The following is a 13888-nucleotide window of genomic DNA, read 5'->3' as shown; positions in this document are numbered from 1 at the left end:
CAGTGAGCTAGATGGGCGTGGGGTACCTAGTGCTTGCCAGTCTCCTTCTGGGCTCACTTTTGCAGCCGGCTTGAATTTTCAGTTAAGTTTTTGCATTGCAACTCGCAACCACTGATCTGTTAGAAAGCTCTCTGATGCATTTAGTTTATGTAACTTCCCTACTTTAACAAAAGCCATCTTTATTATGTCTCCTATAGCTATTTTTAGTTTCTTCTACTCAGGAGCTCTTAGGACTTGTGCAGCCTCATTACAGAAGGCTCGATTTGAGTGCAGCCTGGATAGGGGAAATGGTTGGAAAATATTCTGAACAGACCTAGCGTGGGCAAGCAACTGGCCGGAAGTGGCAGAGCCCCGGCGGAGTTAGGACCCAGATCCTCCGTACGTCTAGAGTCTACGTCACCAGGACTCCGCCCCAGGGTCGGCGTCGGAGCTGAGACCCCGCAGGTTCCAAACTCTCCCCGCGCCCCCTGCTGCGCACACTCAGTCCGACCCTGCCCGCGCACCGCCCACCCAGGTCCTCGGGCGCCAGCGAGTGTGCTCACAGGGGAAACTGAGGCAGGGAGTGTGCTTATGAGTCTGTCCCCTCCTCGGTCCACATCCCAGGGCCAGCAAAGCTGCCCCCCCCCTCCTTCAAGCCGCATGGAACAGCAAGGAAGAACGGGAGGAAGGGGAGGGGGCCCACAGCAAGCAGGGTATAAGGAGTCGGCCGGTCCTGCCACACTCAAGATGGCGGCGCAGCAGCGGCGAGGCCCCTCAAAGGCGGTACCAGCGCATGCGCAGCGCGGAGTCCCGGCCCGGGACACAAGATGGCGGCAGCGGCGCTGGGGAGGGCGAGGCGGAGGCGGCAAAACGGGCGGTCGAGCAGAACGTGTAGCCGCGTCCCCTCGAGTCCGCTGCGGGCAGGTAAGAGCCCCAGGAAGCTATGGTTCCGCCGCGAGCCGCGCCAGGGTCCGGGGATCCGAAGCCAGGCGGCGGTGGCCCCTCCGGCGCTTTCCGCTCCGGGTTACCGCTCGCCCCTCTCTGCCGCCGCCGCCATCTTAGGCCCACGGGTGGGCGGCCGGGCTGGTGGCCTGGATGAGGGAGTTGGGTCCGGAGAGCGCGGGCGGAGCGGCCTCTAGGGCCCCTCCGCTGCTTCCGCCGCCACCGCCTTTGTGTCGGGCTCCGACTCTGAGTCGCTTCAGCCCGGGGGCGGGAGCGCGCGGCGGGGCGGGGGGCGGAGCCCGGGAGATGGGCCGGCGCGCGCGCGCCAAACAGCCCGCCTCCGCTGGGGTGGGGGGAGGGGAGAGCGCGCGCGCTGGGGGTCGCCCCTCCCCGCCATCGCGCGCCCCCGCGCCTGCGCGCTTTGCGAGCCCTTTGACGCCGCCCTACTGGGCAAGAGGATTCTCATTGGTGCGTTACTGAAATAATCCCGCCCCCTCTTCCTCCAATCCTGGAGTCGGAGTTTCTTTTCCTTCTGGTGGATTCCTCCGGTTGCGCAGATACAGTTTATCCTTAAGCCCCTCGGCACTGTTAGACTGCGGTGTGAGTGAGGGTGGGAATCCACAGGGTAAATAAAAACGTTATCTTAGTAGTAACAGTTACCTCTTACTGAGAGTGTACAGTATGCTAGGCTCTACTCATAAGAGACCACAGAGGTTGAGTGATTTTGATTTGATAAATCGGAAAATGGCAGGAGGGTCTGGAACCCCTGTCTTTCCAAACCCAGAGCTGGTACTTTGGCCACCGACTTGCTGCATTCAAATTACGTGGGGAATTAGAAAAACTTTTTAGTAATAAGTTGGTAGAGAACTGAAACGGTGTAAAGTGGAAAAATTAGTCATCCGATCTCTCATTCCCACTTATGCGGTGCGTTTAAAAAATACAAATTTTTGTCTGTCTCCCCTCCCCACTTCTGACTCCTACAATGTGGAGTGAGGGACAGGAATCTGAGGGGTTTTTTGTTTTGTTTCTTTGACAAATTCTCTGATGGTTCTGGTGCATAGCTGGTTTTGGAAACACTGCAGTGTCCCCACTTGACCTCACTAAACTATGCTGTTTGTGTCTCCTCGGCGTAGTTCATCTACCTGGTGCATCAGTATCACACAGTGTTTCTTGGGGAAAATAATTTTCCAATAAAGGGGAACGTGCTCTGTTACATAATCCATTTACACGTGTTACTACTATTTTTTTTAAATTAAACACCTGATGCAAAGAAGTGTTTTTCACTCACTGTGGGTGGCTTGTCTCTGTGTCCCCCCATCTGTGATATGTATGTTTGTTAATTTTTTTCTTACCTTAGGTGTACTTTAGTTGGCAAGACCAGGCACACAGTTTGTGGGATCAAGTGTGCAAAGTGAGAATGTGGGCCCCATGTTAAAAACTTACTAAAAAGCTGAAGACGGTGACAGCAGAGCATTAAACCAGGCTCAGGGACCTCAAGTGGGGGCCCTGTGGGACTGTGTGGGCTACAAGTCTGTGAAGGTGAACCTGTTGGTTGGAAGCTTGAGAAGTACTGTTTTCATCCCCTAAATCTCCAGCTCTCCCACAGTGTGTCCTGCCCTGTGTTGGGGGCTCCCGATGTGCCCTGTGTCTTTGCCCCTCCTGCTGTTGTCCCTGCTCTGCAGGATTTCACAGGTCTGCAACTCTCTTTTCTTCTCTTTACTCTGCAGTTGCTGACGCGAGGAATCCCCTGGGACCCCGTCCACTCCACTGCTGAGCAACCACCTGCCCACTGAGCTCTCCTGCAGGCCTGCCCACTGCCTCTGTGGGACCCTGTGACGTGGGGGTCTGTCTGGCCGGAGAAGAAAACCCTCTCATGCTAGCGTTGCAGACCCCAGAGGGTGAGAGAAAGAGGGACTTCGTTCAGCCTTGAGACCTGTGGGCTCAGCCCCAGGGCACCGGGAATTCCTCCTCCCCAGAGAACCAAGGCAGCTCCCCTTGGTCAGTGGTTCCAAACCTTTCTACTATCCTCGCCTCCTTTTGTTGTATGTATGTTCCCTTGTTCCCTGCATTCTTATCTGCCAAACTGTACAGATGAAGTATATTTATTTTTCCTTTTTCCAAATTAAGACATCTGTGACTGAGTGTACAATAAAATCAAGGACCCCAGTGATTTCTATGATGTTGTCAACAACCAATCTGAGCTTCTGATCAGCATGAGATAATCAGCGTGCCCACAATGAATTGATAAAATTTCAGCAGCAATGATAACCAACATTTAAATGTGCCTTTGTGGTCTTTTTGGGTCTTTTTGTGGGCAAATGTTTGATTTCTTTTGGATATTGTTACATTGAAAACAACTTTAGGAGCATCAGTCTGATCTCAGTTGGCTCTTAGGAGTCTAACAGCCAGGTTGGGAACCACTTTGGCCATTGAGGCTTGTGGTGGATGTCCTTTGGGTGGGGTGGTAGGGAGCACAAACCAGAAGGAGCTGACCTTCCTGGTATTTAAAGTAAATTTTCACCTGGGGATTTCACCTGAACTCAGTTCCTTCTCAGTCCCATTGGTTCTTTTAGCAACAAAATTGCTTCTTGCTCTGTAGTGTAGAATGGGGCATCTAATTAGATGCCATGTCCATTCCTGGGCTGCGCTGTGTTCCAGTTAGATTTTACTGGATAGGAAAAGGGAAGAGGAGGAGTTACTCTTCCCTCCTATGGGGATAGCTTTTAAAAGGCACACCCTGCTCTGTCTTGGCTGCCACTGTTGGTTTTGGTAAACACTGGCAGAATGAATAGGTACCATGCTGAGCACTAGAGAGGGCTGAACTGGACTCAGTTCTGAGTCCTGGGAGTGATGACAGTCCAATGAGGAGACAAACCCATTTGATGGACCAGACTTTGCGTACACAGTGGAGATGCTCGTGGCCTTAAGGAGGGGCTCTGAGCACCTAGCCTGGGGAAGGGAGAGTCAAGGAGGAGTTTCTGGAGGATGTGAACCTAGTGATGAGCCAGGCAGAGAATTGGGGAGAGTATTTCAGGCCAAAAAAGCAGCAGGAGTGCACCCATTTTACAGCTGAGGGAACTGCAATCTGAGGGCTCTTTCTGTGGCACCAGGCTGCCCCTCCAGGACAGGACTGGATTGATTTCTTCACATGTGCAGGTGGTCACTGGCGCCCCTGGTGGATTGTAATTGGTGGGTGGGGAGGTGGAACTGACCTCCATGCCCCGCTATCCGTGACACCCTTTGGTCCTCTGTGTGGCAGGTCCGGTGTGGGTGCTGACATGGCCAATGAGAATCACGGCAGTCCCCGGGAGGAGGCGTCCCTGCTGAGTCACTCCCCGGGCACCTCCAATCAGAGCCAGCCCTGTTCTCCAAAGCCCATCCGCCTGGTGCAGGACCTCCCAGGTACTGGTGAGGGACAGTGGGTGGAGGGAGGTGGTGGTGGTAGCAGGGTAGGAAGGGTGCCCAGGAGCAGCCCTGACCCTGGCTGAGTTCCATGCTTGTTTGCAGAGGAGCTGGTGCATGCAGGCTGGGAGAAGTGCTGGAGCAGGAGAGAGAACCGTCCCTACTACTTCAACCGATTCACCAACCAGTCCCTGTGGGAGATGCCCGTGCTGGGCCAGCATGACGTAATTGTGAGTGGCAGCCCTGGGCAGGGGTCTCAGAGCAGCTTCTGGCATCTGGGCCTTCCCCAAACATACCCTGAGCAGCTGTTACGTACTTAGCCCTGTGTTGGGACCCAGGGACACAATGACAAGCAAGACAAAATTCCTGCCCTCTCAGCACCTACACTCCAGCATGGAAGACTCATAAAAAGATGATTAAAATAATGTGATACTGACCTTGTGTTGCACGTTGGGCACAGTGCTCACGATGCGGTTGTGAACGAGATAGACCTGGTCCTGCCCTTGCACTTTGCACGCTTAGGGGGCACGTGGTCTACTGGGGGGGGGGCGGGAGGATTACAGTGTAGCACCTACAAGAAGAGGAATGTCATAGTAGCAGGGATCCTGCCCAGGCCTGGGGGAGGGGAGGGGACAGGGAAAGCTCTGCATCAGGGTTTAAGGTGAGGAGGTTAGCTCAGTGAGGGGAGGAAGAGGTGAGAAGCGCTGTCTAGAAGCAGAGATGTCAGCGTGTTGGGGAAGTAGAGGCACTGGCTGCCTGGTGGAATGTGGGCTTTGAGGTCTCTGTCAGTTGAGGCACTTTCTTTTTTGGGCACGCTCAATCCCCATTTTGCAGACGGAGACACTGAAGCTCAGAGAGGGGGAGTGATGTGGCCCAAGACCTCAAGCCAGTAAGAGGCAGAGCAGGACTCACACCTGATGGCCTTTCAGGGCCACACCTTGCCCACCATCACACTCTTCTTCTTAGTGTCACCAAAGGAGTTCCATTCACAGGGAACTTTTTAAATGCTTCTTAAAAAATGAGCATTTCCTAAGGTTTTTCTTTATTTTTGATTTTCATCCTGTTTCTTAAGGAAAAGAAACTAATATGTACTGGGCACTGACCTCATGTCAGATGTCACGTTAAAATGGTTGTAGTCATTTAATCTCTTCAGTGGTGAGGCAGGAAAGGTGAGGGAATTAGGAAGGGAAAGAACTCCCCCAGGTCACACAGTTGCCAAGTAGTAGGCAGGAGTGGAGCCCAGCATTCCTTCGGCCTCCCAGCCCTCTCTGCTCTTCTCCAAGGAGTAGGAACAGGGGGCAGGAGGGCATCAGGGTTCTGCAGTACTGGGACTTCTAAGCCTCTGACCCTGGTTGTAACTCTGCTGGTCTCCCTCCACCAGTCGGACCCTTTGGGGCTGAATGCGACCCCCCTGCCCCAAGATTCAAGCTTGGTGGAAACCCCCCCGGCTGAGAACAAGGCCCGAAAGCAGCAGCTCTCGGACGAGCAGCCCAGTGGCAATGGCGTGAAGAAGCCCAAGGTGAGTGTGTGTGGACGCTCAAGAACGGCTGGTCGGCAGCTGCCCAGGCAGGCAGCTGGCAGGCCCCCACGAGGGCTGGGCATCAGCAGGCTGGTCGGGGGCGCAGTGTTGGAGCTGTGGGCCAGCTCTCTTGACCTGATGCCTTTGATTCTTTCTCCAGATTGAAATTCCCATGACACCCACAGGACCGTCGGTGCCCAGCTCCCCCAGTGTCCCAGGAACCCCAACACTGAAGATTTGGGGGACATCCCCTGAAGATAAACAGCAGGCGGCTCTCCTCCGACCCACTGAGTGAGTCTTGGCTGATCAGTGTGGGGGCACCCATCGTTGGTGGCCAGCTTGCCTGGGATTGAGGGCTGGGGTCGCAGGCAGGGCATCCCTCCTTTTCTCATTGCTCCTGCCTGTGCCCCAGGGTCTACTGGGATCTGGACATTCAGACCAACGCCGTCATCAAGCACCGGGGGCCTTCAGAGGTGCTTCCTCCACATCCCGAGGTGGAGCTGCTCCGTTCCCAGCTCATCCTGAAGCTCCGGCAGCATTACCGGGAGCTGTGCCAGCAGCGAGAGGGTAATTGCCTCCTGGATCCCGGCCTTTGTCTCCATCCACCGTTAGCACGAGCTGGGGATTGGCCATCTGGGCTTGGGGAGCACACAGTGGAGCCCAGTGGTTGAGAGTGTGTGCTGTGGGAGTCCAGCTCCACTAACTGCTGGCTCTGTGACCCCGGGCTCATAGCTTAACCTCTCTGCACTTGTGGTACCTCATCTGTGCGATAGTGACAGGAACAGTGCCTACAGAGAGGGTGGCTGGGGTCAGTAATACCAAAATGACAGATATAATTAACACTTCCACAGTGCTTACTATCTGCCAGGCACTGTTCGAAGCCTCTTTATGTATCTGTAAAATGGCATAAAAACGAGAGCACCTACCCCTCACAGGATTACTACAAGGAGTAAGTGCTTAATAAACCTCAGCTTTTATTAATTAGTAAATAAACTTGCTTAACTTCGCTGAAATATAGAATCTCTCCTTCCCTTCTTTGTTACCCTTTGCAACACTCCTTATAAAACTAGTGATTCTCAGAATGTATTTTGGAAACGTTGCTGAGGATGTAAGCTCCTGACATCACAGGGGCCGGGTCTTGTTCACTACTGCACCAGTGCCCGCACTGCGCCTCCTGTGTACTAGCCCACGTGGAGCCCGCTGGCTGAACCCAGACCTTCATCAGCTTTCCTGTCCCTCAGGCATTGAGCCCCCTCGGGAATCCTTCAACCGCTGGATGCTGGAGCGCAAGGTCGTGGACAAAGGCTCTGATCCCCTGTTGCCAAGCAACTGCGAACCGGTTGTGTCACCTTCCATGTTTCGAGAAATCATGAATGACATTCCCATCAGGTACAGCCCCAAGAGCTGGGGCGGACCCAGGCAGCTTGGCTTGTGTGCCCAGTCTCACAGAGAAGGGCTCTAACTCTGTCTTCTAATCTCTCTAATGCAGGTTATCCCGAATCAAGTTCCGGGAGGAAGCCAAGCGCCTGCTCTTCAAATACGCAGAGGCTGCCAGGCGGCTCATTGAGTCTAGGTTTGGCTCTGTGACCAGAGTGGGGAGGGCAAAGGCCATCTGACCTACTCATAGGGCTCTGTCATTGTTGGTGGCAGGAGTGGGGCCAGCTCCCAGAGGCAGAACAAGGGCTGTGGTGTAAGCCACTATTGGAAGTGGTGGGGGGAGGAGCTAGGAAGGTGGGGTACATTAACAGCCAGCCCCTTGATGCACCCTCGCCTGGCAGGAGTGCATCCCCCGACAGCAGGAAGGTGGTCAAGTGGAACGTGGAGGACACCTTCAGCTGGCTGCGGAAGGACCACTCTGCCTCCAAGGAGGACTACATGGTGAGTGGCCCTGGGCAGGTGGCCAGTGGACTGGCTTTGTGGCCACTGCCTCTGAGAAGCCCACTCTGCCTGCTGAGGCGGGCAGCCAGTTTTTGTGCAGTGCAGCACACCTGACACTCTTCGGTCCACAGACTGACATCTGTGGAGATGTTTGTCTAGGCTCCTGGCTTTCTCCCAAAGAAAACTTCCATTCAGGTTCTTAATGGAATCCTTTGCTCGACCACACGTCATAAACAGCTGCTTTTTCCACTTAATGAATGTTCAACACCTCCCTTTAGATTTTTAGAAACAGACCAACAAACTGCCTTTTCTTGGCTGTGTGTGGTCCTGTCACAATTAAGGGCTACCGCCAGGTTCAGTTGCCCACTTTAATGCATTGAAAACAATTGTTTCCCGGCCCAAACCCATCACTTTTTTAACTCTCCACCAGCACTAGCAATGGACTTTCTTTTCAGGACCCTTTTTCACAAGAGACAAGGTTTCGCACTTCACGATAGTAACTGTGTACTTGACACGTAGAGTGACAAAGGTAGGTGTACTCACTAGCCAGAGTGACTCATTTTCACCCATCACTTTCACACGTGCAATTCAGCAAAATTACAAATGCCTACAGTTAACCTTACAAGTCACTAAAAGCTCAAACGGCAAATCTGCAGTGACCAGGGGGACCCTGACTTACGAGGGTCCCTCTCCCCGATAGACTGCACATGCCTTATGAGCAGGGATGGTGCCGGTTTGTCTGTTCCCCAGCAAGTATCATGAGATTTGGCACAGTGTAACTCCAACAATAAGTGCTGGCATTCATTGGGCACTTACTTGGTAAGCCCTTAATGGAAGTGATCGTATTTGATACTCCAACTGCCTTGTTAGGTTAAGTGTCGTGTGTTCCCTTAACAGTTGAGGAATAAGGTTCACAATTCGGGATTTGTCCAAGTCACACAGCTAGTAAGTAGCAGAGACTGTTTTAAAATGAGGACTGTTGGAATCTCATAGCCCTCCCTGCCAGCCCACTAAAGCCCTGATCAGGAGTGTCTCCTCCAGGATCGCCTGGAGCATCTACGGAGGCAGTGTGGCCCCCATGTCTCGGCCGCAGCCAAGGACTCGGTGGAAGGCATCTGCAGTAAGATCTACCACATCTCCCTGGAGTACGTCAAACGGATCCGAGAGAAGCACCTTGCCATCCTCAAGGAAAACAACATCCCAGGTAGGGGGCTGGTGTGATGCCATCAGCTCGGCATCCCAGGCCCTGGCTGAAGGGACAGGTGAGGCTGAGCTGCAAGGCTGCAGAGTGGTTTGGGGAAGCCCGTTTCTCCAGGCAGTGTCTGGGCAGGATCAGCTTTGTGCTTGGCTCTGGGATTTCGGCACTCCTCTAGGAAGCAGAAGTGATGAGAAAGGGAGAGCCGGAGGTGGGAAAGGCAGGCCAGGGATGAGTAGTTATGTGGATCTGCGTTTACACCCAGTCCCTGTAAGCCTCACTGAGGTCACACCTAGCCCCAGGATCATGAGGATTCAGTGGGAACTCAAAGTGCTGGGCCCCAAAAGATCCCAAAATAAGGTACTGTGACTGGTGATGAAGACACGCATGGCAGCAGACCCATAGCCTGGAGTTTGCCTCCCTGCCTGCCAGGCCCCGAGGCGGGCGGACCGGGGCCCGTGTCAGTACAGAACAGGCGGACATGACCCACGGTTGTCGCCCTGCCAGTGGCCTGGCTGTTTCCTTTGTTACGGAACTGTCTGAGCTGCAGTTTATTCCTCCCTGGGATGAGACTTACCTCCCTTGGTTACTGCATGTGTGAAGCTCCTGGCCTGTGGTGGGCACTGAGGCTGTGCAGGGTGAGAGTTGGTGGCCCCTCACTGATCTCCTGCCCACAGAGGAGGTAGAGGCCCCCGAGGTGGAGCCCCGCCTGGTGTACTGCTACCCAGTGCGGCTGGCCGTGTCTGCGCCTCCCATGCCCAGCGTGGAGATGCATATGGAGAACAACGTGGTCTGCATTCGGTACAAGGGCGAGATGGTCAAGGTCAGCCGCAACTACTTCAGCAAGCTGGTAAGAGCTGGGGTTGGGGGGGCGGGTCCCCTCAGGTGGGAGACATGAGGCTGACTCTTCCTCCACCTGGAGTCTTCTGCAGGAGGCCAGTGAGAGAGGGAGGGGTCGCTGCTGAAACCTACTGCTTTCTGTCCCACAGTGGCTCCTTTACCGCTACAGCTGCATTGATGATTCTGCCTTTGAGAGGTTCCTGCCCCGAGTCTGGTGTCTTCTCCGACGGTACCAGGTACAGGCCTGGGGCAGCTGGGGCAGGGCTCGACTGGAGGGGGCGGGGAGGCTGCACCCTGGAGGCTGAGCAGGCCGCTCTGCAGATGATGTTCGGCGTGGGCCTCTACGAGGGGACAGGCCTGCAGGGATCGCTGCCTGTGCACGTCTTCGAGGCCCTTCACCGACTTTTCGGCGTCAGCTTCGAGTGCTTCGCCTCGCCCCTCAACTGCTACTTCCGCCAGTACTGCTCTGCCTTCCCTGACACAGATGGCTACTTTGGCTCCCGCGGGTGAGAGCCAGGGGTTCCCCTGTGGGTCCTCTCTCACCTAAGCAAGTGTCCTCCAGAGCACAGAGGCCCACCTTGATCAGCTGCTTCCTAGAGCTTTTGGGCTTTGGAGTCAGGCAGTCTTGGGTGGAGTCCCCGCCTTCCCCCCTTACCAGCTATGTGACCTCGGACCTGTTGCAGAACCTCTGGGAGCCTGCAAAATCCCCTAACCCAGCCTGTGGCTTGCTTGTTGAATTAGCCCAGGTTTGGAGTAGGAGCACCTGGTTCTGGGCATTGAGAGGAATGCAGGGTGGCGACTTTACAGACTAGCATGGTGGTTGGGGGAGGACAGATGAGAGGGGAAGATAGTGCTGCCTCCAGTAGGAAAGTGTGGCCAGGCCAGCAAGAGGGAAAAGCTTGGCAGTTGGGGGATTCCTGGGTGTGGCTTGTGCTGTGGTGGCAGCGGGGTCAGAACTGGATTTGGGCTCTAGCTCCTCCACTAACCAGCTTGGTGAACTTGGGCCCTCCAGCCTGAGCCTCTCTGTTGCCATCCATTCAACAGAGATAGCCACACCCTATACCAGGACAAATTAAGGGTGAATGTTGGCCTCTGGCCTGACTCCAGCCATCTCTTCAAAGTGGCTGTCTAGGAGTGGGGGCATCGCCTGTTTTTGGTTGAGGGACTGTGTCCCGGTAAGACTTAGAATGCTCACCTCTGTCCCCAGGCCCTGCCTGGACTTCTCCCCGCTGAGTGGTTCCTTCGAGGCCAACCCTCCGTTCTGCGAGGAGCTCATGGATGCCATGGTATCTCACTTCGAGGTGGGTGTGTTGCTGCTGGGGGTGGGTGTGGCGAGCAAGCTGCCCAGCCAACTGGAGGACAGCCCCTGACATCCACCCCGGGCCCCCTCCCACAGAAACTGCTCGAGAGCTCGCCAGAGCCCCTGTCCTTCATCGTGTTCATCCCTGAGTGGCGGGAACCCCCGACACCGGCGCTCACCCGCATGGAGCAGAGCCGCTTCAAGCGCCACCAGCTGGTCCTGCCTGCCTTCGAGCATGAGTACCGCAGTGGCTCCCAGCACATCTGCAAGAAGTGGGTGCTGGGGAGGGTGGGGCAGGAGGGCCTGGCTGACCAGGCCAGGCCGGGCCCCTCCCTGAGCTGCTGCCTTTGCCCACAGGGAGGAAATGCACTACAAGGCTGTGCACAACACAGCCGTGCTCTTCCTACAGAACGAGCCCGGCTTTGCCAAGTGGGGGCCGACGCCTGAGCGGCTGCAGGAGCTGAACACGGCCTACCGGCAGTCAGGCCGCAGCCATGGCTCCGGCGGCTCCTCATCGTCCTCCTCAGAGGCCAAGGACCGGGACTCAGGCCGCGAGCAGGGCCCCAGCCGCGAGCCTCACCCTACTTAACACATCCTGCGGGGAGGAGGAGCCCCAGAGTGCTGGTATGGACTGCTGGGACTCAGGCCTCTCGGGGCTGAGTGGACCCTAGGACTCTCCCTCTGGGGGGCGGCAGGACTCAGGCTGCCAATGACATAGGAAGATTATGGCTCTGCCAGGGCTCCCCCTCCCTGCCCCCAACTCCCACCTTCCCATCTCAGACTCACTCCAAGGCCCTTGTAAATAGGCCCTATGCCTTCCCTTCCTTTCCCCACCCCCATCCTGTTGCCACCTTGTTTCATTTGTAAAAGGAAATACAGATTCCCCCCCCCCCAAGAATGTGTGAGGGTCTTGAGGGCAGAGAAGGCTGCAGAACCTGGAGCTCCTTCTGGGACCACACCCCTATACCTCCAGGCTCACCTTCTCCTGACCCCTGGGCCTTCACACCCTAATCCAGGGCTCTGGCATTTAACTTCTCATCCCGCTGTCCCCACAGCTGGGCCCCGCGCTCGTACCCCTGGGGAGCAGCAGGTAGGTAGCTGTGTCCAGGTAGAAAGCTAGACCCTTGTTGGCCCTGGAGCCACCAAAGGGAGTGGGAAGCCAGGTATGTATGTTTTACAGTTGAGGGTCAGAAGGAAGAGCGGCTCAGAGCCACCAGGTCTTAGGGTTTGGCATCGGTACAGGCACCTGGCTGTGTTCTGAGGATCTCTGGGCATGGTGCCAGTGCTACCCTGGGGCTGGGAAGGAAGCAGGGTCTGAAGGTGCTCAGTGGGGTTCTCACCAGCTTAGCCATCTCCCAGTTATCAGGCCTCTGCCCCAAGCAAGGGTCTGCCTTGCTGCTGGGCCACTGTACTTACAGAGCCCAGGCAACAGACACCACAGGGCTGGGCAGCCTCCACCTCACTCCCCTCCTTGTGGGCTGTTAACGGGCTCCTCCTGCTTCCTAAGTCCTTGCTGGGTTCAGGCTGTAGCAGCAAGTGGACAAAGTGAGCGGGCCAGGGCTGGACGCTGGTCCCTTTATTGAGACTGAGGGTCCAAACAAAAAATAAACCTCTCTTCCAAAGCCTGCCTGCAGGCTGGGGCCCCAGCATGTCCTGGCTGGGGCCCATGGCTGTCCCCTACCCTCAGCAGCACAGATCTGGCTCCCCAGGAGTGACAGGATGCTGGCTGCTAGTATCTGAGACCCTAGGTGGAGCAGGGAGTCAGTCCCCGTGGGCCCCTCACCCCCAGCTGGGCTGGCCCCAATATCCATGGTCTGAGTTGGATCCCTGGGGCTCAGTCATCCGTCAGGGTGATGACGTCGTACTCGATGCCCTGGTGTTGCAGCTGTTGGATGTGTTCAGGCACTGCCTCCTCTGTGCCAAACAGACCTTGGGCTTGGGCCATGGCAGCATCAGCCACCGCTGCCAGGGGAGGGGAAAGGATAGTGAGCCTGAGGCCCAGGTGCTAGGCCTGGACCTCAGGCCCCCATGATCCTCAGGGTCTGGCCTCCATACCTGTGACAGCTGAGTGTGCTGCAGCCTCAAGCTGGGCCTGTGTGACAAGCTGCTGGCTGGGGGACACGGGCACATACTGGATCTGGAGGAGAGAAGCCAATGAGATATGGCCTTACCGGACCCTAGCTCATGCCCCTGCTCCACCTGGTTCCCCAAAGGGCCCTACCTGGGACTCCTGAAGAAAAGGGGCCCCTTGTTCATACTGGATGTGTGTGATCTGGCCCTCCTGTACCTGGAGAGAGGAAGCCAACCCAGTAATCCTAGGAGGAGGATGTACATCCCTCACCTCACTCTTGTCTCAGGTCTGGCCTACCTGGATGTGATGGCCCTCTGGGACCACAACATATTCCTGGGGTAGCAGGTGCTGGACACCATCCTGAGAGATAATGTACTGTACCTGAAGAAGGGTAGAGAAGAGGCAGGTACTGGGGGCCTGCTCACCAGGAGCTCAGCACGGAAAGCAGACCCGGCGACCAGAGACACACCCCTGATCAACAATGGCAGCTGCAAGCAAGGAACCCCCAGAGTGGTGGTTTGGAAAGTACTGTCCCTCCTCGAAGTGGGCCTGGGGCTGGGGGGGGGAGGGAGGAGGGCGGGCACTCATGTCTGAGGTGGTCAGCAGCAGCTCACCTGGTTATCAGACGTCACCAGGTGCTGTACTGTCTGGCCGTCTGCCGTAGTGATCTCTTGGATGTAGGTGGCTTCCTCCTGCCAGGGCCAAGCCACCTCTAGCTTCAGATCTCTAGGCATCCCCACCCCTGCCTGTGACCTACCATGA

General features: G+C 56.0%; 2 protein-coding genes across 7 annotated transcripts in view; one reads left to right on the top strand and one right to left on the bottom strand.

The window, feature by feature from the left end:
- Positions 1–267: 267 nt before the first annotated feature.
- PCIF1 (phosphorylated CTD interacting factor 1) lies at positions 268–12885 on the top strand. 2 transcript variants are annotated; one of them, XM_010978618.3, is made up of 17 exons: positions 268–903; positions 2649–2819; positions 4181–4323; positions 4429–4553; positions 5705–5842; positions 6003–6133; positions 6255–6409; positions 7084–7231; positions 7332–7415; positions 7621–7720; positions 8762–8924; positions 9593–9765; positions 9905–9991; positions 10077–10261; positions 10963–11056; positions 11152–11327; positions 11413–12885. In XM_010978618.3, exons 3-17 carry the CDS (start codon positions 4200–4202, stop codon positions 11642–11644), a joined length of 2115 nt encoding a protein of 704 aa, XP_010976920.2. In that variant the 5' UTR covers positions 268–903; positions 2649–2819; positions 4181–4199; the 3' UTR covers positions 11645–12885. The 2 variants fall into 2 exon arrangements, with proteins under 2 accessions (XP_010976920.2, XP_010976919.2); XM_010978617.3 differs by having other exon boundaries at positions 2649–2919.
- Positions 5440–13888, bottom strand: part of ZNF335 (zinc finger protein 335) — a 25687-nt gene continuing 17238 nt past the window's right edge. For 4 of the 5 annotated variants that reach the window (XM_031433713.2, XM_031433712.2, XM_064497030.1 and 1 more), the window contains 5 exons: positions 13741–13818; positions 13424–13507; positions 13277–13342; positions 13111–13192; positions 12611–13017 (listed from right to left, as the gene is read on the bottom strand). In XM_031433713.2, coding sequence (XP_031289573.1) covers positions 12890–13017; positions 13111–13192; positions 13277–13342; positions 13424–13507; positions 13741–13818 — 438 coding nt within the window. In that variant the 3' untranslated portion in view covers positions 12611–12889. Of the gene's footprint in view, positions 11319–12610; positions 13018–13110; positions 13193–13276; positions 13343–13423; positions 13508–13740; positions 13819–13888 lie in introns of those variants that run through there. The other variant, XR_010385032.1, reaches the window with a different exon arrangement.

The sequence above is a fragment of the Camelus dromedarius genome, chromosome 18 (assembly GCF_036321535.1).
Source record: "Camelus dromedarius isolate mCamDro1 chromosome 18, mCamDro1.pat, whole genome shotgun sequence".
Taxonomy (NCBI): Eukaryota; Metazoa; Chordata; class Mammalia; order Artiodactyla; family Camelidae; genus Camelus; species Camelus dromedarius.
Note: the sequence above shows the minus strand (reverse complement) of the source record. Positions and strands in the feature narration are given on the sequence as shown.